This window comes from Echiichthys vipera (assembly GCF_963691815.1).
Source record: "Echiichthys vipera genome assembly, chromosome: 4".
NCBI lineage: Eukaryota > Metazoa > Chordata > Actinopteri > Perciformes > Trachinidae > Echiichthys > Echiichthys vipera.
Window position 1 is genome coordinate 27,351,010 of NC_139829.1, and position 20,026 is coordinate 27,371,035.

The 20,026-nt window shown below is 40.3% G+C and overlaps 1 protein-coding gene across 1 annotated transcript in view; it reads right to left on the bottom strand.

Moving 5' to 3' along the window:
* Positions 1-3,273: 3,273 nt before the first annotated feature.
* The window catches only part of slc15a4 (solute carrier family 15 member 4), a 32,003-nt gene continuing 15,250 nt past the window's right edge, over positions 3,274-20,026 (bottom strand). The window contains exons 8-9 of the mRNA XM_083912246.1: positions 17,794-17,952; positions 3,274-4,992 (exon numbers count right to left, since the gene is read on the bottom strand). Of these exons, the coding sequence (XP_083768372.1) occupies positions 4,841-4,992; positions 17,794-17,952 (311 nt within the window). The 3' untranslated portion in view covers positions 3,274-4,840. The remainder of the gene's footprint in view (positions 4,993-17,793; positions 17,953-20,026) is intronic.

Here is a 20,026-nt window from a genome sequence, read left to right on the forward strand (position 1 = left end):
ACAGGAAAAGACTCCAGGATTCCAACCAACAAAGACAGCTCAGATAAGATAATTAGGTCTGTGTTAATGCGGATGATTAGTAATTTGAGATTGATGATTTGTCTGCTTGGCCGTTTTCTTAAACATTGTGTCTGCATTAGCTTATCTTAATTAACATGTGATGATACCTCCTAATCCTCCAATTACTGAGGAACATCTTCTGGAGCATCTGCCGGTTGCTCATTACACAGGTAAGACTCAGTAATACAATTAAAAGCAGCTTAGCATTTTGTAGATTATGTTAGATTGCCACATGCCCCAAAAAAGTAATTTAGAGTAGATGGGATGAAGCCTACATCATGGGAAATGGTTTTAATTAAGCAATAAACATAATGAACGTGGAGATGCAGACACCAACTCCGACACTTTTTCCTATTTGCTAAAGCTTTTCTACTTCACATCAATACATTTCTACCTAAAGATATTTGGAGACTGAAATCTGTGATCCTGACTTCATCTTCACTATCTTAATTTATTGTTACAGTATGTTGGCAGCCTTTCAGCTTGTAAATAATGTTATTAGCTGTAGGCACGTAACTGGTAGGAAATAAGAGCAAGAGTCAACTTAATTTGAGATTGACTTAATGTGAACATCAGCATGCTCTAATCCACAATGGTGATGCTAACATGGGGATGCTAAGCAGGTACAATGGTTCAGCACTGATTAGCACAGAACACAAAGTTTAGCTGATGCTGATGGGAATGGCATTAGTTTTGCAGGTATTTGGTGATAAACCAAAGTATTCACACAAAATATGAGCCGATGATGGCGCTAGATTAAAAGTTAAGGGATCACCAATATTATTCAGATTCATCCTGAGGGAGACATGAACGTGTGTACAAAATGTAATGGATATTTATTCAGTAGTTGTTGAGACATTTTACTCAACCCAACTGTGAATCATAATAGAGAAGTCATCACCAAAATCATCCAGATGCAACTTCTTGGAATCATGACATGAAAATGTAGTCCCAGAAACCCTAATACATCCAACAAATGTGTATTTGTTTTTAACTTTAACCTGCTGCTTGTGCTAGAAGAAATGTGAGGTGATCACCAAAGTCATTAAAATGTATCTGTTGGGGACCATGAATGTATGTACAAAATTTCATGGCAAGCCATTCAAAAGTCGCTGAGATATTTCAAACTGGACCAAAATAGTGGACCAACAGACCGAGGATGCATACCTAACCCTTACCCATGGTGACTAGGAGATCTAACAGATTACATTTTTTCTCTATAGACTTAAGAGGCAATGCATTACCTTGACTTCTAGAACAAAAAAATAAAAAGTAGCAGGTAAATGTATGCTGGAGGTGTTCTCTCCACTGTTGTTTGCTAAGATCCTGGCCAATAAATCAACTTAAAATATTGTGTGGTCAGTACCAAAACTATAAATCTCAATGTTATTGCCTTGCAATTCTGCCTCCATAACCACTTTAACGTGTCAAAAATTCCTCTCGACATGAGAAACAAGCCGCCACACTAGAATTATGACCCAGAGGCATTATGTTGGTTTTGAACATCAAGCTGTCTGCTCAGTCACGGCTATGTAGGCTCTTGGACCAAATCAAACAGGAAATGGCCCTCTCCGAGCCTCCTGACTGTGAGGGCTTAGCATTAAAAAACGATCTGCAATGACGTGTTGATTTCAATCGGTGTCTGATGAAACTACGAAGAAATCTCCTGCCTTCCCTAATGGGAATGCAAAATTAGGCTCTGTGTTTGCAGCCATTTTCCAACAGCCTGCCACAGGGTGTGTTTTTTGTATTATAAATCATTTACACAGTCTGCTTTGGTTTTCCCTCAGGAGCAACAAACTATAGCCCTAATCATGAAAGCATCCAGGGAGGCTCTAAAGGCACAATCCGTGATTCCCATTTAAACCACAGGGCACCCCATCTCCTGAATTCAAAACAGGTTTTCTCAGATGAAAATCTTTAGTTTTTATATGCTACAAGGCATATCACGTCAAAATGAGCAGTCAACGATATGGCTTAGCATTACTGCTTTAAAACTGCAGAATGACAATGACAGTCTCTAAATTTTGGATTTAGACAGCTAGGGTTTAATACATCACATACCTAAGGAGCCAATCCCATCAGTCTGTGGCCGGGGCATCTGATAGCGTAACTATGGCAGCGTGGGAGGGTGGGGTTTGACGCCAGATCCAGAATTTCTTAATGAGAGAAGAGCTGACTTTACAGTTTTTTTTTTTTTAGGATAAACCATGTTCAACAAAATACAACTATCCTCGCAGAGTATTTTAACATACCTTAAAACATGTCCGGAGGAGGATACTGTGTGCGTTTAGGATAGTATTTTTTCTTTTATACAGTATTAATAACTTATGAGTGTACAACCTGTAGCGGTAAATGCTTTGCCTGCCTGTAAGAAAAATATATATACATACACGTTTTTATCAAAATCAAATCAAATCAACCTTTATTTATATGGCGCTTTTCATACAGAAAAGTATCGCAAAGTGCCTTATAGAGATGTACAGAAAAAGAGAAACATTAAAGTTAAAGTTAAAAGAACCCAACCCTCCCACAGTCTTGCACAGAGACATACACAAATGTATATACGTTCATTCACACACCTACACAAACACTAGCTGTCACTACAGAGACATGGCCGGGCAGCGAGACCTGAGGTACAGAGGAGGCTAGAGGAAGCTACCTTTGGGGGGCCAACCACACCGGGAGAGGTCCCAGTCCAAGGTCACAGGGAGCACCGCCACAGAGATCACCCCGACCCGGGCAGACAGGAGCCTCCGCACCAAGGTGCAGAGCCCTCTAGTCGCCTGGGCCGGAACTGTCCGCGGGACAGCACCCCCCACGGCCAGACCAGAGACAACTCCCAAACTGGCAAACCCCCTAAGGAAACACTGGAGAATAAAAACCGTTGCCTAAAACAGTAAAGGGTTAAAATATAGAGGCTTAAAACACGAGGGAATAAAAACATAAAAGCATAAAAGCATAGAGGCTAAAAACATGAACTAGAAAATAAAAGCATAAGAGCATAAGACATGAGGCCATAAAAATAAATAAAAGCATGAAGGCTAAAACACAGAGATTATATATATATGATTATATATGTATTGGTTTTTTTGCAGGCAGGTAATGAAAGTGCAGGAAAAAAAAGACCTGCTGTGTCACTTGACAGCAGGTAAAGTGATGTGAGGGATGTCTGAACTAGCTTTGCAAGTCAAAGACAAAACCAAATTTCAATTTAATATACTTTAATGGCAACAAACATAACCACATAAACCACATTCCAGTTCTGTACCATTATGAAAACATAATATAATTCCAAAATAAACGTAATAAATCTTCTTGAAAAGGACTGAAATGACAAAGCAAGTATATATAAAATATGCAACACAACAAGGAACATCCATTACACACAAACTAAAATCACTTTAACAGGAGTCACGTACCGTCAGTGAGATCGCTTCTTGCTTTTCATGTGCTGTTACAAACGTAACTTTATTTACACCACAGAGTAAACAATGTTCTGAGCTCCCAAAGGCAGTTTTACATTTCTTGGAGTAAAGTCACTTGACACTTCCTTGAGCCCTGAGAGTTTTCTTGTATTAATAAAATTGCGTTATGCCTATTCTGAGAATTGAAGAGACACCCACACAAACATTTTTCTTAACAATCTAGAGCGAACGCATCACAGTCTCTACAACAAAACAGAAGCTTTTCTCCCCAAGATTTCCTGGCAAAGCTGCAAAATAATGAGAACACTGCAATGTGTGCTTTTTTTTTGGCTATTACATTTTAAATAAAAACAAGATGTCAGTGTTAAAGGGTTATGTTTTTAATTGATGTATACAGTATATTAAGTCTGCACTCTTTTTTTTACTCTGTGTTGCAATCCAAGCATTAATGCAGGGGATATTTGTTGTATTTATTACACAACACTTAAGGTTGCCCTCTAAACTTAAGGTTAGTTTCTAATTAGCCGTTTGTCATGTGGACATGTGGTTTTGCAGCTTGACCAGAAATGTAAAATGATTTGAAGTATGTTTCTCTCAATATTAGATTTGGATAAAAGATTAGTCAAATCTGTGTGTTTGTCTGGAATCTCCTTTAATTAGTAGTAATGCCTCCTAGGGAATCTGCAGCAACATAGAATTACCCTCCAAGATAAAACACATTTCACATTCAATGAGATTACAACTGTTACTGCATAGGTATTTGAAGGTTTCTAAAAGCCCAGCTGGGGTAATTGGTATGAAGAAATATTGCTAAGTACGTTTAATGCACACATTTTAGACTCCAGAAATCATTTGAATACCGATGTATCCTACAGTGGTCAGTCAAATGGTTAGCGAAAGTCAAAATTAAAACTTTGTTAGAAAACAAAAGGCTGTCTAACTTTAAAAAGATCTGCACATTCTAGAAAATATCTAGATTTTTTTTTTATGGCACCACTCCTCAAGTCAAGTGCAAATGATCAAAGAAAGGCAACATGAGTAAACACAACAGGGGTAAGGGCGCACAGAAACTATTCAAACAATAATCTGTACTTCCAGTGGTACTTGTGTAATCATCCAGTGATGTAAAACCATTTTGTTATAAAAACAGGATAAAGAGTCACTGCTTAAAAGCTAAAATAAACATAAATACATCATACACAGTCTTGACATGGTAAGCTAGGACTGAAATAGGTAAAACAAACCTTTGTCGAATTTGATGAGTAAGTACCCATTGAACAGGATCTTTTGGCACTGAGCGATATGACTGGAAAAGGCAGGTATGGTGAGGTGGATATGGGCTTGTGTGTAGGTCAAGAGGAGATGTGTCTCTGCCGCTGGCTTCCCGCTTTGGTCTTCTGCTTGTCATACTTGAACGAGACAATAAGAAAGACCAGCAAGGTGACGCCCTGGATCCCCGCCAGGAGGAAAAAGTAGTAGTGTAGAGAGCAGTCATTGATGTTACCTGGAAAGGCACAAAACAAGGACATTATTGTAATGGTAGCTGAGATGCAAGACTGACATTCAGATGACGCTTAAAAACTGTGTGCTGCAGGGCTAAATGACAAATATGGAAATTTGGAGAACAAAGAGTCAATCAAGGCATTTTCAGAGGCTGACAGCAGGAGGGTCCTTTTATCACAAAGTACTGCGACATGTTAAAAGAATAGCAAAGGTAAACGGCCACAAGCTCCCGAGTGTGGCAGATGGCTGTGTTTTTGTGAGACATAAAAGGCAGACGTGAAGTGAGAATGGCAGGGAAACACGATGCTGTCAGGAATTAGGATTTAGCGGAGGGGCTCGTTACTTCTCATCTCACCACAGTGAAACCTTCTGAAAGTGAAGACGGTTGACCCCGCTCTTCTGTGTTGATGCAGAAAGACAGTATTGATGATGTGGGACTGGAGCATCAGAAATAAACTGAGCAATATGGGCCCTTTGGTTGTGAGTCGAGCCGGGGAGTCTTTCATCGGTATTAAAGGACGGTTTGTTTCCTCATGGGAATGGAAAGCAAAGAAAGAATGGAAAATGCCTCCACTGTGATTTGCTGTATGACTTCTGCACAGGAGGGAGGGGAAGACAAACAGGCTGTGTTGAGACTGACAGAACTACTGCATGGACATAGAGATTCAAGCTAACCGTTTTTTTTTTCCTAATGGATCTGGAGACTACAAGGAGCAGCCTTGAAACTCTAACTGTCTTAACATTCGCTGTACTGTGATTGAAGTGGCCATCCTCATTCAGCAACAAAGCTCAAGAGGAAAGCTCTAAACAAATCCTGTTTTCACCATGCTAGGGTATTACATGAAGGGCAAAACAAGAACCATTGTCTCCACTGTTCAAGCATGGAGACGATTGGATTGGCATTAGTGCAGCTTTTGTTCTCTTGACCATGTCAAGGAGACAAATTGACTTTGTGGCTAACAGCATGAGATGGGGCTGCTTACTACTTTGCTGGACGAGGGAACATTTTGGGGTGGGGTGAGCTGGCTGGGTGCAGTATATTCAGGAACATGTCTGTAGTTTATGTAACAGGCTCCATGTAAGACACACTTTCACTAGTGGACAGAGATACCTATAGCCTACACCCTACATTATCGTCACATGAGTAAATGTGAAGCCCTAGAGCGTTCTGCTGTCCTCCTCAGAAAGCTCCCATTAGTTCTCCATGTGGAGCTGTCACACTAAATCAAGAGCCAGAGAAAGAGAAGTAGGCTTGCTTTTAATTATATATGGGGGCAATACTCTCAAGTTCTGCCGATTCACATGGCAAGAAGTGTGCGTGTGCGTGTGCGTGTGCATGTGCGTGCGTGTGTGTGTGCGTGTGTGTGCGCGTCTGTTTGTCTGTATTCAAGCACAGCCTAATCACACCTGTCACTTTATAGCCCCCTGGGTCAAAATGGTGGTTATGGACTAGCAGGATTTCAAATGATTTTTCATTTATTTCACATCTAACTTTGCGGCTATTTTATTGAATAACTTTGGAATGTGTTCAATGCGATGTAGCTATACAAGCACAGCAGTATACTTTCACTTTAATTTAGGAGAGAAGGTGGAAAAACTCAAATATACAGTGCGGTTGATGTCAACGCCCTTTAACAACACCAGGGCTTGAACAGCTGAATGTGTTGTAAACAAACCCTTACAGAAAGAAGAGCAAAGCAGTAGGTAGGTGTTGGGGGGGCATGAACTGTGTGGGTGTCTCCAAGCGCACCTTCTGGTTCATGTATGCGCAACAGCGTTAAGTGCAAAAGGGCTGGCTGACGTTACATATGGATCAAAGGGTGTGGTGATTAATAAGAACACTCTCAGCCAGTCACATCACTGGGCTTATCACTCTGACACAGCTGTTCCAATCACAGTGAAGCATGACATCAATGGCTCAAAAAAATGGAAAGACGCTTCTCCAGGAAATCATGTTGTTGTCTGGATGGTGCAGAGCGGCACCACACATCTGCAGTCAGAAGCAGACAGTGTGTGATTTCATGAACAGTGAAATTAGTAAAATGACAATAGAAATTAATAATTAAAAAGTTCATATCATCATCATCATCATCATCATCATATAAGATGGTCAAGCAGCTTAAATGATCACGTGGACTCTATGCTGTTTCGTTCACTCTTTTCCATGTTGTAAATCTTAAAATGTGACAACAGTAGAATTTGCTCCGTAAAGTATTTCAAGAATAAAACATGAACCACTGATTTAGATTTTTTTTCCACATGTAAGTTGGAAAGGAGGCTCCAAAGAATTAATGAGCTTTTGTAATCCGATTATGCGTGTAGAGGGGTATGGGGTTACTTTGTAGCAGCCTGGTGTAATTTAGAGGTAAACAGTGGACGGTTGTGCGTAATGGCCCTGCGCTCTTCTCTAATTGGAGGCAGCAGATTTATCAACATATCTGTTCTGATGCCTAGAGATGGCTGCAGGAACTTAATCAACTGAATAATCTTTTCATACAGTTTATTCATGTATGTTTAGCTGAAGGTTGTGCACTGACCAAAACACTATCTTGGTAACACCATCAGTGAACTGTGAATATCATCTCTATTTTTCATACAGATAATTAAAGAGTTCTTCCCAGACAACTTCTCAGGAAACTTACACAGCAAACAAAGTGTTTCAACATTTTAAACACAAATTTTGACTTGAAAGTCAAGGACTCACCAAAGGCATTACTGTTCACCCTCTCTGGGCTTTGAATGTCATAATTTCATGTCATCCATCCAACAATTGTTTAGAATCTGGACTGAAGTGGTCGACTGATCCCAGGAGTTTACATTGATGATATTCATGCTTACTATAAATTTAAAATGATGGTCCATCAAAAATATTGGTCACAATTCAAACTTTCTTTCAGCCCTGGTGGCTGTGGTATTGTTACACTAGGGAGTCTTGATTTGTAAAGATCTACAGATGCTTGGTGTTACACCCTCATCTAATCGCATCTAATTTTCAACAGCTTATCCGGGGTCGGGTCGTGGGGGCAGCAGCTTTAGCAGGGGACCCCAAACTTCCCTTTCCCGGGCCACATTAACCAGCTCTAACTGGGGGATCCCAAGGCGTTCCCAGGCCAGTGTGGAGATATAATCTCTCTACCTGGTTCTGGGTCTTCCCCGAGGCCTCCTCCCAGCTGGACGTGCCTGGAACACCTCCCTAGGGAGGCGCCCAGGGGGCATCCCTACTAGATGCCCAAACCCCCTCAACTGGCTCCTTTCAACGCAAAGGAGCAGCGGCTCTACTCCGAGTTCCTCTCGGATGGCTGAACTTCTCACCCTCTCTCTAAGGGAGACTCCAGCCACCCTCCTGAGGAAACCCATTTTGGCCGCTTGTACCCGTGACCTCGTTCTTTCGGTCATGACCCAGCTTTCATGACCATAGGTGAGGGTAGGAACGAAGATTGACCGGTAGATCGAGAGCTTTGCCTTCCGGCTCAGCTCTCTTTTTGTCACAACGGTGCGGTAGAGCGACTGCAGCACCCCTGCTGCTCCGATTCTCCGGCCAAACTCACGCTCCATCGTCCCCTCACTCGTGAACATGATCCTGAGGTACTTTAACTCCTTCACTTGGGGTAAGGACTTATTCCCTACCTGGAGTAAGCAATCCACCGGTTTCCTGCTGAGAGCCATGGCCTCAGATTTAGAGGTGCTGATCCTCATCCCAGCAGTTTCACTCTATGCTGCGAACCGATCCAGTGAGTGCTGAAGGTCACTGACCGATGATGCCATCAGGACCACATCATCTGTGTGGTTTTACACCCTGACAAATGTAATTCACATTTTCAAATTCTTTTTTTAAAAGGTTACATGATAGTATGATACAACCACCAGATTTTATTTAAATGTTCCACGTTCCACAAGGGTCAAATTTAAATAATTTATTTAAAATGACCCTACTTTTCTTTTTGATAATTGAAACTGAGAGTGAATTTCGATTGATGATTTTCAATTGAGAATTTAAAATTGACACCCCTAGTAAATATACACATAAATCAGTCGAACCGCAAAAGGCAGCTGTGTCACAACATATAATCAGCTACCATAGAAACCTCCATGTCATCTTCATCAAACCTTCCTATGCTCCTGATCAAAGAGCAGGATTAACTTATCTGAAATAAGTGAGCCCGGTGCTTTACATGATCACTTGCAATCAGTAGAGCAGATCACACTCTGTCATGTCACCATGTGTATCATGCATAAATAATTATTTTTCCTCTGTTGTGTGCACGCTCTGGTGGACGAAGAGAACATCATTCTCTTCGTCATCGCCCTCTGCACTGGGTCGTCTCTACATCTTGAAACCTTTGATCGAGGAACAGAGAGCTGGCTGATGACTGTGAACTTCTACAAGAGCATTAATAAAATTACCTGATACTTTGACTGAGCTGTGATTTATTTCATTGTCTTCTTTATCTGGTCAAAAGTTTAAATTGTGAGGAATAGATCAAGAACCAAAGCAGTGTTTGAATAATTCATGAGCTGCAAAACAATGTGCCTGACAGGATCACATGTTAGGGAAAGGGAAGTGCATGAGGGCATTTTGTATTTTTAAACAATAATGACCCTTAACAGATAGTAAACCAAGAGTCTGCCTCTGGATATTCCCTTGACATAATTTGTGTGCAATATTCCCTGCTTTCTGTAAGTAATAGATGGTTGATTAAGACTGCAGAGCTTTTAGTAAAATTATTTTAAAGTAGAACAATGGCCTGTATGAAAATGCTGGATCCGTACAGCAACATATACAGTGCCTTGCGAAAGTATTCGGCCCCCTTAAACCTTTCAACATTTCGCCACATTTCAGGCTTCAAACATAAAGATATAAAAGTTTAATTTTTTGTCAAGAATCAACAACAAGTAGGACACAATCGTGAAGTGGAACGAAATTTATTGGATACTTTAAACTTTTTTAACAAATAAAAAACTGAAAAGTGGGGCGTGCAATATTATTCGGCCCCTTTACTTTCAGTGCAGCAAACTCACTCCAGAAGTTCAGTGAGGATCTTTGAATGATCCAATGTTGTCCTAAATGACTGATGATGATAAATAGAATGCACCTGTGTGTAATCAAGTCTCCGTATAAATGCACCTGCTCTTTGATAGTCTCAGGGTTCTGTTTAAAGCGCAGAGAGAACCATGAAGACAAAGGAACACACCAGGCAGGTCCGAGATACTGCTGTGGAGAAGTTTAAAGCCGGATTTGGATACAAAAAGATTTCCCAAGCTTTAAACATCTCTAGGAGCACTGTGCAAGCAATTATATTGAAATGGAAGGAGTATCAGACCACTGCAAATCTACCAAGACCCGGCCGTCCCTCCAAACTTTCATCTCAAACAAGGAGAAGACTGATTAGAGATGCAGCCAAGAGGCCCATGATCACTCCGGATGAACTGCAGATAACTACAGCTGAGGTGGGAGAGTCTGTCCATAGGACAACAATCAGTCGTGCACTGCACAAATCTGGCCTTTATGGAAGAGTGGCAAGAAGAAAGCCATTTCTCAAAGATATCCATAAAAAGTCTCTTTAAAGTTTGCCACAAGCCACCTGGGAGACACACCAAACATGTGGAAGAAGGTGCTCTGGTCAGATGAAACCAAAGTCGAACTTTTTGGCCACAATGCAAAACGATATGTTTGGCGTAAAAGCAACACAGCTCATCACCCTGAACACACCATCCCCACTGTCAAACATGGTGGTGGCAGCATCATGGTTTGGGCCTGCTTTTCTTCAGCACAGACAGGGAAGATGGCTACAATTGATGGGAAGATGGATGGAGCCAAATACAGGACCATTCTGGAAGAAAACCTGTTGGAGTCTGCAAAAGACCTGAGACTGGGACGGAGATTTATCTTCCAACAGGACAATGATCCAAAACATAAAGCCAAATCTACAATGGAATGGTTCACAAATAGACATATCCAGGTGTTAGAATGGCCAAGTCAAAGTCCAGACCTGAATCCAATCGAGAATCTGTGGAAAGAGCTGAAGACTGCTGTTCACAAACGCTCTCCATCCAACCTCACTGAGCTTGAGCTGTTTTGCAAGGAAGAATGGGCAAGAATTCCAGTCTCTCGATGTGCAAAACTGATAGAGACATACCCCAAGCGACTTGCAGCTGTAATTGCAGCAAAAGGTGGCGCTACAAAGTATTAGCGCAAGGGGGCCGAATAATATTGCACGCCCCACTTTTCAGTTTTTTATTTGTTAAAAAAGTTTAAAGTATCCAATAAATTTCGTTCCACTTCACGATTGTGTCCTACTTGTTGTTGATTCTTGACAAAAAATTACACTTTTATATCTTTATGTTTGAAGCCTGAAATGTGGCGAAATGTTGAAAGGTTCAAGGGGGCCGAATACTTTCGCAAGGCACTGTAACTGTGGATGCACTGAACGTCTGAGGCATTTGTTTCTCCTGATTTTACATTTAAGAAAATGTTACAGCAGTGTTAAGATAATTCTGACTGATGACTGGAGCTAAACCTTTGCTCCAGATTTCAAAATGTATCTCTCAACTAAGGGTGTTTTCACACTTGGTCCCTTTTAGCCCTCTAAAGAATCTCAGATCGATGAGTCAGCATTTTATGAGTTCATATGCGAACACTTCAAAGAACTCAGACTGTCCTGATGCAAACTGTGCGGGGGGTTGGAGCATGGTTCGCTTAAGGTCTGCGTTGCGTTTCTCTTCATCCATGCATTGTGAACACAAAGCGCTCCAGTATAAAAATAAACCAGCCACTCGAAACACCAGCAAGACTAGTGGATGAGGAGTAGTTTGGTCCGAGAAGGAAACTAAGCAAAGGTTTTAACAATGTTCACATCCTGCAGACGCAGAACATAATGTCGCTGATGACAGCAAATCATCTACCAGTCATTCTGCTAGAATATGTGTGGCCACTGGTTTACTAATGCACAATGAAAAGCAGTAATAAAACCATATTCATCACATTAATAGAAGGTCAACTAGTTACGTAGTTAAAATAAAAGTACAAAAAGACTGTTGTCTGTGTTATAAATGTTCATTTTCTGTACACTGTGAATTCATAACATGAGTGTTGTCACGGCAGCTCATCTAGTCTGATCAGTTAATTGTCCCACAGCAGAGGGAAATAAATCAATAACTACAATCATGGCCAGTGGTGGAAGAAGCAGGCTACTCAGAAATCTGACTTCAGTAAAAGTAGCAATTCTACTGTGTTGAAACACTCTGTTACAGTTGAAAGCTCTGCATTCAACATGTACAAGTACAACAGTATTAGTATAAATATATACTAAGTAGGCTACCTAGGGTAAAAGTATTCATTAAGCATTAATTAAACAATTATTTACTAAAGCAACTTTTGTCTTTAAGCTTTTTTACCTTTAGTAATAGGCTCAAACTAGTCCAAAATGATGTAAAATTGAATATCTTGTTATATCTTGTATATTTTAGATCTTATTCCAAGCGAAAATTACCCATAATCCAAAGCAGTTAAGCTTCAGAAGAACTATATATGAACAGAAAGAGGAGTGAGGCTCCATCAGAGCTGAAGTGGACCAGAGAGAGAATTGAGTCCTCTTTCATATGAAGTATGAGGTGAACAAAATCATAACAAAAGTTACCTCAGGACACTTTACAGAGTAGGTATAGACCACACTCTATGACTTATTTATGATTTACAAACACCCAACACTTTTGGGTCCACTTATAGAGGAGTATATGTGAGAACACCCTCAGACCCATGGATTGAGAAAGAGGACTTGCAAAAAATCCACATGTAATTTTTGGAATAAGGTTTTAGTTTTTTAATGGTTCTTGCACTAATTTCATTATATATTTAGTTAGTTTCTCCCTCCCCCTTTCATTCCCACAGAAGTGGGTGTGGTTTCATCTAAAGTAGGTTGGAAAACAACAGACGGCACCTCGGCCCACTTGGCTGCTGCTAACCACTTACAAAAAATATGGAAGGCTAATTACAGCAGCAAAAGCCTAACAAGGACTTACTGTAAAACACATTAATGAAGCCCATAAATATTTGACAGTTATTTCAAAGACAGATGTGTAACCACCAACTGAAGGAGTCAGCCATCTAATACCTGCTTGCTAAACTTTGAGCAGACCATGTGAGTCCAGATGAAATGGGCCAATATCAATTCAACGTTTAAAAATGGATCAATTGATCCAGCCTTTCAGTGCAGTGACCCATCATTTTAAGCTTCAATGCGTAAAATGCCATCCTCTGCTCCAGAATGAAATTAGAGAGGGAATAAATGCATGTTTGTTTCAGCTATAAATATAGTTATCTTTTGCTCATAAAAACTTTATGACTGATGCGTGAATTTTGTATATGGCTACAGCGTGCTAACTTTATTTATGTGCCCCCTGTCTCACACACTCACACCAAAAATGACATTTTCAAATAGGGCCTTTTCAGACAGAATACGAGTTCATGTTAAATTTGCCAGATCTGGCATTAAGGGCTTCCATTAAAACGTTGACATTTCACTGAGTGTGATCCAACACTTCATGAACAGGATGTGCGAATGTCAGCTCGCTCTGGATGTCTGAACACGTCCCAGACATCTGATATAAGATCAGTCAGGACTTGAACACTGGTCAAAGAAAAAGGCTGTTTCCTGTCATGTGACCATAGCGGCTCACAAAAACCATTCACATTGAGTGAATGATACCCCCACAAACTGGGAACAAATGAAATGCAACAAAAGACGTTTTCCAGAAACAAAGATCTCCTCTTGTGTAAGTGATGCTGCTGAAAAAAGTAAAGGTTGATCTTTGATTGACGTGGCTTATGTGGTTAAAACAGCTCCATGCTGCCTTTGACAGGAAAGGATGAGATGATGATATATACCAGGCCTTTAAAAATACCAAATAAATCAGTGTGATGGATTTCTACTCAACCAGACGTAACCAGTGTGAGTAAACGATGTGCTGTGGGATTTGAAGAATCAATAATTTCGACACATGAGCTTATTATGTTTTAAGTTGGAGAGCAGATGTGGCTGAAATACTGTATAACCATTTTCACAACTGCTTTGCAGACTGATGCCGAGGGCTTTCAGTTACACATGTGGTCATTCACTCTGACACACCAAACGGAAAAGTCATTCACTTATGGAGACTCTTGAATGTACGACTTTGAAGAGGCAACTTTTCTTTGGCAATGTTCTTGCTGTACGAGTTTGGGAAACACATAACATACACGTGTATACCACACAGAATCGGATTATTCTTCATGTGCAACATATATACTTTCATATAATTGTTAAAAAGGTTGGAACCTCAATTCTTTGTGGATGAATGCCTGTAATAGGGCTGCAACTAAAAAGTATTATAATTATGAATTCATATTTAAACCGTTTTTGTGCATGGGTGTAAAGGACTGTCCACACCAAGAACGATAACTATAAAAACACCACACCAACGCCACAACTACTACAACAACAGTGGATAACGATAGTGTTGGGAGTGGGACTTTCAGAGTGATTCGATGAAATATAGAAACACGGACAGCCTATAAAGATCCATCCAAATTTAGTGCGGCGTCACATTCAACTCTCTGTGATGCTGACAGATAGCAGCGGGTACTCTCTTTTCTTATTCATACTCTCATTAATAAGAATAATAAAAGCTAAAAAATAAATAAAAGCTAAATCGGTTGTTTCATAAATGTTAAATCTGCGGTTTGTGATCTCTTTTATGAAGATGAGGGAAATGGGAGTGCACAGGGCGTGTTTGAGGCCACTGTTTATCCACACTGATGACTGATAACGTTTGTTAGTCACATCGCTTTCATTATAGTCATTTATCTCGGTGTGGACGACCCTTAATTCAAAGATGAACTGCAAACATTATGATAAATATATCAAATGAAAACTTACTTTAAGTCTACAACAAGGAACACAAAAGTAAGAAACATCCAACAGGCGCCAGACTCCTCCATCAGTTCCCATTAATAAGTCTAACTGAGAGAGGGATCAATTAATATTTGTAACTTTTTCCAGAATTTTTTATCACATGGTTTATTATTTGGGGGCACTCCCTTCCCTGGGGTTTTTACCAAACCAAGAATTTGAGATTTAACCATTTCCAAACCAGCTTGAAATACTTTTTTTTTCATGTGACACTCTACTGATGCTGACGAGCATTAGCTAATGCAAAGTAGGAAGAGACGGAGCAACAGCATGTCAGGAGAGCTGAGCATCCACCAGCGTGATGCCAGACTAGCAGTGCCATCTCCATGTAATGCTCCAGGGACAGCTTTACTTAAAAGATCCAGGGCTATGTAATCAGACCCCCAGCCTGTGATTAATGTTGCTCATCTGTCTTCAGGCCCATACGGCTCAGTACAACTTAGCTTGGCTCACCCTAGATTCTGTTTACTGCACACCATACTGCCCGTGGCCATGGAAATAAGTTGAATCCATTTCACCTAGAGAGCCATGAGATGCGGAAGAAGCTAACATCCGACAAACTGTGTTTTTGTAGCTGTTTTTTTTCCAACTGCCTGATTCGTGACTATACTAAAGGCCTAAGCTTCGTGCCATGAGTCTTTTATCAGTGGCCAGGAGGATGTTTGGTTCCATTTCTGCAGCTCACCTTTTAAATGACTTGTTTTGGAAAGCAAAGAAAATGTCTTACAGGCAATCTGACTCTAGTTTAACTGCCCCTCAAGTGATGCAAAGCTGAGCAAAGGATGAATTTATGAAGCGTGCCAAACATCTTCTAGTGCTAACATCATCAAAAGTACTTCCCAACCTGTCGGCACACTGTATTAATGAGCTATTAGGTGTTCATGGGTAAACAATTTACAGTGTTGGCTTATTTACCGCATGCTCAGGGAAAAGTGCATCTGGGTTGGGAGCCTCCTCTCACTAGGGAGCCCATCCATCTGCTGCCACTACCACACTGTTTATTCTACCACTTGGACAGATTTACACAAACCTTTTGTCGTTAGTCCGACATGTCTATTTATTATGCGAAACACTCTTAAAACAAGTGCAACTGCGCAGGGTGTCCCACCCTCTCTCTGCATCGAATTTACAAACTCTTTAAGTGGATTTTAAATCAGCACAAGCTAGCAGCATTCTTAAGGAAAAAAAACTTTCTGCATTCTGAATCAATATCAACAAGACTAAGTCAAAACCTAGTATGTGGCTGGACCGTTTATGGTTAATGTGCTAAATTGTGGCCAACTCAGTGGTATAGTGGAGGGTATACGCAGGTTTGCAGGTTATACCCCACTTCTTTTTCTGGTGGTTTACAGTATACCCACATCAGCCAAAAAGCCATTGGAATATATAGGAGAGCATATCCACCTGGTCATTTACCTAGTAGTACACCCACCTCATCAACACCACTGGGCCTAATATAGATATGGAGTAAATTCACACATCACCTTATACTGTCACATATCCTTCAGCATATCATAATGTACCATGCAATACAATATTATGTTATATGTTACACACACTCTTGCTTTATATATTTCAATGTTAACTTTTTTTAATGACTGTGACTAGGGACTCGCCCATTGGAAAACTAGCTGCCAGTGAACTCAGCGGACCTGTCGCAAGTGGACCCCACCATAAATACCCTTATACTTAAAAGGTTTAATATGTAGTATTAGCCTAAAAAACAATCTATGGGCAATAACGGCATGCTAGGTGAGCAGTCCTCTGATTCCCAACTGCCATTCTGTAATGCCCCTCCTCCTCGGTGACAAAAGCTAAAGCACAGAGCACAAGGCAGACACAAAAAGTGACAAGGAAGCTCTGCATTTACTCATAATCCGACAGTGCAGCACATTCTAGCAGCTTCTGTGGAGGTGTGTGTATGTGTGTGTGTTTATTTGTGCTTTAAACATAACGGCGTGAAACAATCATAAAATACCGCTTTATTCCTCTGATTTACTGCTTTGTCCTCACTGAACGTAGCTTGCTCTCTTCACTGTGTCTTTTGCTAGCTCCACCATTGCAGTACACGCTCTCTTTCTATCACTGTCTGGCTGTTGAGCGTGAGCTGGGGAAGCTGTGTGTTTACAAAAATAAGCAATACTTTCTACATATTATACTTTTAATCATCAACTGCTTCACTTAACTGTCTTTCTCTCTTTTCTCCTCGTCATCTTTTTGCTTTCATTTTTTTCCCAGAGGGATAACGCCTTTTAATTTTTCTTTACTGGCTGTCAATTCAAGAATGTTAATAGCAAATCATGCAGGTTCAACAGGAATGACATGGGGCCCCTTTAGGGAGGTTTCCTACTGAGATGTCACTGGAAATCAACCATTGGTTGCTTTAGGGGAGGAAAGGCTTTCACCCATAGACTGTTGCACCTAGCTATTATAAGATGCATATTTATCCTCCTTTTAGCTCTGCATGGTCTCTACCAACCTTTGGGGGAATTACCGTATCCGGCTCAGCTAGTCGCTAGCTTTCTCTGTTTGGTGCTGAGCAGGTAGTGTACAGTGGGTTTTTAGAGTGTTAAAAACAAATGCTTACTGAGGCTGAAAATGACAGTGAGACGGAACCAAAACAATAAAGTTGCAGTCCGAAAACAAAACAAAAGATATACAGCCCCGTCGTTCTGTCAGAAACAACAGTTTCAGGGGATAATTGTCTGTGGGTTCAGCATTACGGGCGACTTTTATCACATTACAAATAGTAATATGATCCGTCGTTATTATAAATCGATCAATTTTAGCTGATTTAATTTGTTGAATGTTCTGCCTATTGTGTGTGGTTTGCAAGGAAGACTGCATTCTCTTACCAAAGTCTCTGTGGGATGACATCCAGCCAATCTGAGGGAGGGAGACAATAGCCAACAAACCAGAGCCCACGAAGGAGCCAATCCCGGAGAAGAAAAAGAAGAGCCCCATGATAGCACTCTGCATGGACTTGGGGGCTGCAGAATAGGCAAACTCCAGACCTGCAACAAAGAGAGTAAAAAGACAGATTTTGTTGACGCGTTGTGGAATATGTAGGGTAAAAGTATTTTAACTGTAGAGAAAGCGTCACATGCTATAGTCAGTGATGCTATAGTCAGTGATGCTATAGTCTATGAATCATGATGGGTTTCGTTGACAGTGAATGTTTTCTAAGGGTGTGAGAAAAAAATCGATAAACTTGAGTTTTGCAAAATAATGTCTTGTCATACTGTATTGATTCACAAAAACACTATATATTTAAAATTAATAGTTGCATGCAAAGATTAGTTGCAGACAGTGGTTCATTTATTGCCAAGTAAACCCCTGACCACTAGATACCAGTGTTGTGATGAATCTTTAACCATTTGACTTTTCCACTCCATCGTAACAACATATGAATGTGGTGGTGTTTCGTTTATACTATGACATATCCTCTTGCTTTTAATATCGCAATACAGTGCAATATGTTGAATTGTAACGCCAGTTTTTTGCCGTTACACGGCTCTGTTGTTTTCCTTTAAGTAAATTGTAAGTAAGACCGAAATGGTTGCTCAGCAGCTGCTTGAAAGCAAATTTCCAACGGTTGCACTGGTCTGTGGTTCCACTGTTGGGCATCTACTCTTATTGGTACTGGTGTAAAAAAAAAAAAAAGTAATTTCTGGAAAACACATCATTCAGTATTGATTGTGCTATTTAGAGGAGGATTAAGAAAATGGGCAAGGGACTTGAGAGAAAGAAAGATGAGGAAGGGAGAAAAAAAAACATCAAATATGTGTCTTTTTTGCCCACAGAGCTGTCTGCCTGCAAGCTGACATTGATAATTTCATGGCACCTCAAACATGTGATCTTTCAAATGAGGCCCTATAGCTACATCTGTCGGGAGAGATTAGGGAGCCGCGGTTAAGTACATTTGCCTTTTAAGACCTTCTTTGGAGGAGGACATTGCACAAATGAATGTGACGAGCCGTTTCCTTACAGATACCTGCGCAAGTTGTGCCAAAAAAAAAAGCTTCAAAAGAAAAGGAATGAGATAAGAGCATGGCAAACATAAGGCTATTACTCATTGGATAACATGAATGACCTTTCCAAAAGTTCACAATGATACATTTGTTTATATCCTAAGCTAACCTTTTGATAGCAAAAAACACTTGTCAATAACTACGCATATCACAGGGGACTGCAAAGGTTAGGGAGGATCCTCAAATTCAGCTCTAAAGGGGAGACAGTACAGACAACATTGTAACATCGTGTTAAATCCAGCTCTTGTCTGTCTGTGACAATAATTATTCAAGAAACAATCAAAGTGAGCTTGACCGTTTTTTAATCAAAGGGTACAATTATTTGAGAAATAAAGAGGGGAAAAAAAGAAAGGCATGGAGTTGAAAAATGTATATTTAATTCTTTCTTCCCAAGGGCATTGTTAGAGGGGTGATATTTCCTCCTTAGAAAATAAAATTAGCCTTTAACATTTGCAAAAGTGTAATACATAATTAAAATAGTGTAGGGAATCATTTTGCAAAAGTTTTTGCATATTCCTATTGCCTGAAAGCAGATAAACTTGGGTGGTGTACAAGCAAAAAAATTACCCATTGTCCTACAAGACAGGGCTTGTAGCAAGGACGTTTGCCGGCACCGGAGGTTTTAAACAGATTTATTCAAACAGAAGAATACTACGGGGAAATACATCTCTTAACCAGACATATGTCACCATTCTGTCAGCCATTTTTTTCTTGAAGTAAGCCCTTTGGGATGGTATGGAGGGAGAGAGGGAGAGTAAGTTTATTTTAAGGATCCCTATAGCTTTGTTAGGTCTGGATTTTACTTTCATATGGACCCTGATAGTTTTGTGCAAATTCCAGTGTTTTAAAGAAGCCTTATGGACTTCTGCTCAAGAGCTTTGTAATACCCAAGCTTATTAAACGCATTCTAGTATCCATGGATTTTAAACTTAAACATGACAATTGTGAATGTTCTTTTGTAGAAACAACCTGCAGTGAATGGATCAGCTTGATAATCCTCCTCCACTGTGGTGAGGAGAAAAAAAAAGTCTTAAATATTAATGGCTCAATCTTGACT